Source organism: Zea mays, chromosome 2 (assembly GCF_902167145.1).
Source record: "Zea mays cultivar B73 chromosome 2, Zm-B73-REFERENCE-NAM-5.0, whole genome shotgun sequence".
Classification (NCBI taxonomy): Eukaryota; Viridiplantae; Streptophyta; class Magnoliopsida; order Poales; family Poaceae; genus Zea; species Zea mays.
In genome coordinates, this window is record NC_050097.1 from 31,348,449 (window position 1) to 31,356,018 (window position 7,570).

At 42.1% G+C, this 7,570-nt stretch overlaps 1 protein-coding gene across 1 annotated transcript; it reads left to right on the forward strand.

Moving 5' to 3' along the window:
* Window positions 1-2,293: 2,293 nt before the first annotated feature.
* On the forward strand, window positions 2,294-6,966 carry LOC100274342 (General transcription factor IIH subunit 2). Its single transcript, NM_001148703.1, has 4 exons — window positions 2,294-2,634; window positions 4,676-5,137; window positions 5,218-5,590; window positions 6,187-6,966. The coding sequence occupies exons 1-4, from the start codon at window positions 2,314-2,316 to the stop codon at window positions 6,315-6,317; spliced, it is 1,287 nt and encodes a 428-aa protein (NP_001142175.1). The 5' UTR covers window positions 2,294-2,313; the 3' UTR covers window positions 6,318-6,966.
* The last annotated feature ends 604 nt before the right edge of the window (window positions 6,967-7,570 follow it).

The following is a 7,570-nucleotide window of genomic DNA, read 5'->3' on the forward strand; positions in this document are numbered from 1 at the left end:
CTAGCGAAGGGAAGGTGTTTTTCGGAACTTCGGCTTAAGGCATTTGTTCATGTCGCAGTCTAAATTCGTTGTTATAACAAATTAATACTGCGAGGGGCTACTGTTGGGGGCCTTCGTCTTCCGAAGGTCCTCAAAAACATGACTAACATGTTTCCCAAGTTCAAATATATATACAGGGACCTTCGGCCTTAGGATGAAGTTGTACACGATATAAAAAGCACGAATCGGGAGAAGGATGAACCCGTTCCGAAGCTACCTGTGGAGAAGCTTCGGCTTAGCAGCGAAAAATGGAACCGACCTAAAGGGGAAAAGGCTGTCTAGTCCTTGATAGATTATCCCTAGGTCAATAGTAAATGTCAAGGGCATGAATGTAATTTACACAAGCTGTGTCCTGTGTCTATAAATAGATGAATAGTAGCACTGTACTGTTCACGTTGACTTGTATTCGCTTGCACGTCACTCTCGAGCCTTTTACCTTCTGTCAAGCCGAAGGTATAAATGTAATTCGATATTGTTCATATTCATTCATGATAATATAATAAAAATGTCCTGATAATATCATATGATTATTCATGTTATTTTCCATGTCTCATATGTTTCTACTTTTATTATTATATGCTGAGATGATGAAGGTATGTCCTTCATAACCTTCGTCTGATGATCATTATATCCTAAGGGAGATAATGCTTCGAAGGACGAAGGTCTTTGACTATTAACGTTTTGTGTTGTCTTGTTCTTAACTCATAGCATTTGAGAACAAGTGACCAACAACCCCCCTCTAGGCGACTTTCAAAAATCGTCACACATCTCTTTTCTAAATTTACGCGCGTGTAGAGTAACGTGTTTGACTCATGTATGCCTTCCTTATTTTTTTTGCGCGCACAGATGTGGGGTTGGGGGGGGTGCACCCAACAGCCTGCTTAGGGTGTGGGTGGACGCGCTGGCCTGGACAAGTCACATAGGTGGTCGGGCGGGGCTTGCTCTAACTATTTGAAGCTCATGACTTCTAATATACCGACCTTATATATACACACACTAGCCAATTGCTCGTGTTTTGCTACGGTTGTTATTTACCTTATAAATAAGTATTGATATATGTATTCAAATATAATTATTGTTTATTTGTAAATATTAAGATACGCGTGGTCTGGTGGTTAGCCCCAAATTTCTGGAATAGAGAGGCATGGATTCGAGTGATCGTTTTGCACTATTTTTTGCACGTGGGGCCCACAGAGCACGACACCGAGGTAGGGCACGTGGGACGGGGCTAGAGTGTGAGCGCAGAGGGTGCCCACACTAGCACGCTAGTCGCACGTCAGCCACTATTCTCCATGAATCATGAAGGGAAACATGGACCTAAGGCTATCTGCAGCGGTCTTCTCTAAATTTCTCTCCATATATCACTTTTTTTTGTTACATCTTCAATATTTCAGCCCTTTAACTTTTCATCTCCCGCAGCGGTCTCTCCTATTTTCTCCCCTTGTAACTCACTACAACCATAAAATATTATTTCATATATTATTTTTTATCCACTATTAATTTTTCTTATATTAACAATTAGAGCCGAATCCAGATTACAGTAAAATAGAGAAGACGAGCGCACGCTACATTCAGTGGAAAAGAGAAGAGGACGGCACGCCCTTGCATCGTGGGAGGCACCGTAGACGTAGGGGCAGCGCTGCGGACTGCCGTGCGCCGTCATGTGTAAGGGGATGGGGCGCGACGCCCGGCAGCCGCTGCAGTTAGCCTAAAGTCGGCCTACACGTCTCCTCAACTTCAGCCGCCTGCTCAGTTGACAAGTTCAGAGCACTGTTTAAGTACTTTGTTGCTGAGCTGACGGAAGGAAGCAGAAATCAGATAACCACTGACTGGCAAATGTCGTCTGATGGTTGGTAGCACATGTTTCGTTGACCCATTTTCCATCAAGGATGGCATAGAGAGAAAAAAAACGAAGTGTAAACTCTTGAAGTCAGCACCACTTGCATTCTTATGTTTTGGTTGCTGTGTTCTAAACTATCTATTCAGATGTCTCCTGTATACATTTTCTTTACTCTGATATACCGGTATTTCTATATTCCGCTGCTTTTTTTTTTTTGCATTCCTCTATTTTGAATGCTCCTGTATCAAACAGATGCTTAGAAAATTGGTAAAAGGGGCTTAAGGCTCCTGTAAACCAAACCAAAAGCCCAGGAGCCCCAAACTGGAGGCACCAAGCACCCGCCTGGCCCATGTGCTGGTCCCCGAATCCCGACCTCGCCTCCAGTTCCACTCTTCCGGCGGCGTCGGCGGCCGCCCCTTCCCCACGCCCACACCATGTACGGCGTCGGCGGCGGCTTCAACGCGCCCTCCACCGCTGCCTCTCGGCGCCGCAACCCAGGCGACGAAGAGGAGGACGAGGAGGATGAGGGCGGTGAGGGCCGCGTCCTGGAGGCGTGGGAGCGCGCGTACGCGGACGAACGGTCGTGGGAGTCACTGCAGGAGGATGAGTCGGGCCTCCTCCGTCCCGTCGACACCAAGACCCTCGTCCACGCGCAGTACCGCCGGCGCCTCCTACTCCGGTCTGCCGCCGCCGCCGCTGCCCGCATCCAAAAGGGGCTCATCCGCTACCTCTACATCGTCATAGACCTCTCCCGGGTTCGTTCCCTTTGCTTCATGTTCTCTTTCGTTCGGCTTGCCACATCATCAAGCACCTGGCGAGCATATTTTTCTTCGAAGTCGGTTTGGTTGTTTTGGACCCGACAGACTGGTACAAATGCCGATCGTGCTAACTTGACACCGGCTTGTGATTGCGATCTCTTGTTCCGAGAGAGATGTGGCATTGCTTACGGCCTTACTTATGGGCTACACATTTGGTTCTTAAGTGTTCACTTACTTAAGGCATGAACGGAGCAGTGAATACTAGGACTGCCTTTTGCTAGTTTCGTATACCTGTAGGTTCATCTATAAGCTTGTGAAATGTTGTGAAGATGGTGCGGTGATGCCTGTCTGTGAGTAATCCTGGTTTATTTGTTTGTAGAGCGATGTAGGTGATATGATCTGATTGGTTGCCTTTAATGCCGTTTGTTTAGCCCCAAGCTGTGACCATTATCTTATTTGGCTTGTACATTCAGAGGGTGATGCTGTAATTGGAAGACACGAGGCCAATTTTAGAATCTAATGCTGATTTAGCAACTTTAAGATTGAGTCTTTGAGAGATCAATCATTTTATGTGAGGAAACAGTTTGTTAGATGGGTAAAAACGGTATTTTGGAAATTCTAAGATCTACCATGGTTTGTATCCATGGCCCATTGGCCAGGGCATAGGTATGGAGAACTCGAGACCTAATTCTCCACTAAATCCAGAAACCAATGCTACCTTAAGGTTATACGGTAAGAATTTCTGTACTGCAGAATAATAGACTCATGTCTATGAATCATGAAGGGAAACATGAACCCAGGTATTTGCAAATTGCAATTGTTAGTATTGCTGTTGGCAGCAATATTTTGTTTGGAGTTCAAGCCTACCACAACCAAGCAGTCCAAGTTCAATTTTATATGTGTGCACACCAATTGGATTGCTGAAACAAAATGTTGATGACACAATACTTGTTTGGAATTTTCATATATTGAGATTGGATTATCGTTTCATTTTATGCATGAGGTTCTTATCGGATGAATCCTGTTAAATTCTGAAATGTTTTAACTTTTAAGCATACTTTCTGATCTGGATACACTATGTATATTTGATATATGTCGGATAGAGTGAATGTCTCATGTCTCCCTCATCAAACAGACTATTTTTTTTTTCATCAGTTTGAAGGTGTTCCTGGGGAGGGTTATTGCTATTGCTGCCTGGATATGTCTGAAGATGCTTTTTTAATTGTTTCCCCACATCTGGGAAGTTAATTCTCTCTGTCAATCCTTGTATAGATTTCTGTAGAGAAGCAAATCACGTGCCATATGGTTTTGTTTTTACCATTGGCATGGCTTGCTCCAACAAAATCCTGACATCACAAGAAGTGCATGAACTATGGTTGCAGGAAAAGGTCTTTAACAATTACCACATAGTTGATCTATGGAACACTTCTATATGTAGACACAAAATATAGACTACTCTTGGAATTTAAAAATAAAAGGATGTTTTCATTTTTTTTGGTATTGATCCAGACCCTATGGATTTGCACAAATGAACAGTTAATCTTCACTGATGAATTAGGTAGATATGGAATTATTTGATACATGTTCATTTGACTTATGGTAACATTATTCCAGGACTTACTGCAAAGAGTCATCAGGATGTGATAATTTATTTTTGTTGTTAAAAATGTGCAAAGAATAATGTCTATTCAGCTGATTGTATATTTTATAATGTCAATTGAGATTTGAGAATGAAACAATCAAACACTGCTTTAACTAACATGGATTTTTTTTCTGATATGACAAAGCATACATTTTGATTTTTGTATTGTTTCGAAACTGCACATTTCTCGTAAAAAATATCTCTCTAACATCCTTGTCAATTGTTTTTTTCTCTGGTAATTTTATAACCTTATCTTTGAGCATGCATACATGTTTCAAGTTTATAAGATTGGCTTCCTCAGTTGTTTTTGTGGCAGCGAAGAATTGTTCTACTTCAAATAATCATTACACGCTCTTTGCACCTTTGCGTTCTCAAAATTGTTTTTTACTCATGTAGGCGGCTTCAGAGATGGATTATCGTCCTAGTCGAATGGCTGTTGTTGCAAAACATGCTGAGGCTTTCATAAGAGAATTCTTTGACCAGAATCCATTGAGCCATGTTGGCCTAGTGACAATTAAAGATGGTATTGCCCATCGACTTACAGAAATCGGAGGGAGCCCAGAGTCACAGATTAAGGCTTTGATGGGGAAGCTTGAGTGTTCTGGTGATTCATCCCTGCAGAATGCTCTAGACCTCGTACATGGTTATTTAGATCAAGTACCATCATATGGTCACAAGGAAGTTCTGATTTTATACTCTGCCCTGAATACATTTGATCCTGGTGATATCACGGAGACAATAGCAAAGTGTAAGAAGTCAAAAATTAGATGCTCTGTTATTGGTCTTGCTGCAGAGATCTTCATTTGCAAACATCTATGTGAAGAGACTGGTGGATCTTACACAGTTGCACTGGATGAGGTGCTAAGATGTAATTTTGATTTTACCTTTGATTATTCGATCGTTATGAAAGATTAACGGCATTTCCTTTCTTTTTACAGTCTCATTTCAAAGAGTTGTTACTGGAACATGCTCCCCCACCTCCTGCAATAGCAGAATATGCTGCAGCTAATTTGATTAAGATGGGCTTTCCACAGAGGGGTGCTGAGGAGCTTATCTCTATTTGCTCTTGTCACAAGAAGATAAAATCTGGGGCTGAAGGTTACATATGTCCTAGATGCAAAGTTAATGTCTGTGAGCTTCCAACAGAATGTCGAACTTGTGGTCTTACGCTAGTTAGTTCTCCACACTTGGCAAGGTCGTATCATCATCTCTTCCCAGTACCACCGTTTGATGAGGTCACCCCTGTCCCAAATAGAATTCAAAGGGGAGGGCAGATCTGTTTCAGCTGCCAGCAGAGCCTTTATAACCCAGGTATGCTTAAGCTGTCAAAGCTCGTGTCCGCTACTTCTTTAGACTAGAAAATATATCTTTCACCTAGCCTGCATATGTTCAATGGTACAAACCTTATAGTTGATAGCAGGTATTTCATAAATTCATATGTCCTTTTTTTTTGCAAGGAATAGTGGTACCTGTCCTCTTTTTGAGGAATTGTGATACCTGTCCTTATTCTAACTATTCTTTCTTAGTAAAGCATGTCCAACTAAAAACAAGATGGCATGGCAATATGGGGAGCTTATTCAGCAATAGCCTCAAACTCTTTCTGCAATAAAATTAACAGCTGACATAATATAGTTAGCTTCTGCACTGATCATTAGGTCAAATAGGAATTATACGAGCATTACAGTTATTTCTGTTATAATGGAAATGGGGATGCTTCCTCCTTGCGATTTTTTTTTGGAAGTTTACAGTTTGCCCATCCCAATTCTCGCATTTTGATCTTTCAAAGTATTCTCAAGTTTCTTTTCCTTCGACTTTCTTGTACTAAATTGTTGGTCTTACGCTTCTTACATGAATTAGCAACAGCCAAGGTTCATTAATCATTTGATTTCCTTAAAAAATCCTTGCAGACGGCCAATCTAACCTCCATGTGCGCTGCCCAAAATGCAACCAACACTTCTGCCTTGATTGTGATATTTACATCCATGAGAGCCTGCACAATTGCCCTGGTTGTGAGAGCCAACGCAGCATCGCTTCATAGAGACCGTGTTACTGCGTGCATTATTCAGGTTGTACCTTAAGCTTTCTCCTACACTGTAACAGCCAGCAAAGTTGTTTCATGATCAGCTTTTTTCTGGCTAGCTTTTCTGAGAATCTAGCTGTAGAGAGAATCTGGCTGTGAGAAGAATCTGTGTATCGTGGGAATTACGTGCGGAGGAAGATGAAGTGGTCCAAATAGTTCAGGATCTAGAAAGCGATGGATTTCTACCATCGCGATGATTCAACCGATTCTGTGTTTATGTTGATTTTGGATGGTTTCTACCAAAACGATTCTTATAAAAGCGGGTTGAAAAGCTGGATGTTTGACAGTCCGCAGCAGCTTTTGGTGGCCAGAAGCTAAAAAAAAGCCCAAACAAACAGGGTCATTCCGGCATCCTTTTATTGATAGTTCCTGTTAGATTGAGTACCTACTAGCTAGTGTTGAGCTATTGCTACCCATCAGAGGCCAATGGGTTGATAGTTTTAATTTGTGCCGAGAAGAGAAGCTGAAAGTGTATAACATGACCGAGACTTGACTCTTGCTGTTTTTTTTTCTTCCCTGAAGCGTGACAGTATATTTATTTGTTTTCATTTGTTTATGCTAAAACTTTGTCATAAATTGAGTTGTGGATTGGGTCGGGGGTTTCATCAATGGATTGATAGAAGAAAAACGCTTCGGTTTTAATGTTTGGTTGATCGGCCCCGCTTGCTCTCACTCGCCCAGTTCACAATCATAAGAACCAAAGCACCCTGAATGGCTTCCAAGTCTAGCGATTTCAATCTAATCCTAGAGATCGGTGAACAGACAGGCTAAATCTCCGAAAGATGAACAATCTGAGAAAAAGATGAGATATGCTGCAGTACAAGCGGTTAAACTAGACTTAATTAATAGATGCCATGCATAATTTTCACTTGTCCACAATAGACAACCCCCAACACTTCCAATGTCGCTCATGCCATCGACCTATCCTCCCATGACTCCAGCACAAGCATCGACTCCTCCCATGTCTTCAGTACCAACTTTATCGACTCCACTGCTCTATCCGGAGTTCATCTCGACACCTCCAAACATGGAGAAATACTAGGATATCGACATCAATATCACCATGCTGAGGTAATACACTATTAACAACGTCCTTGGAGCAGCGTTACCGCCTGGCTTCACTTCATGAAAGATAATTGTTTAGCTTTGTCTACAGATCAAGGAGAAGCCAGTCACTTCCATCGAGGCCAAGAAGCACCAGTCGTGGCAAT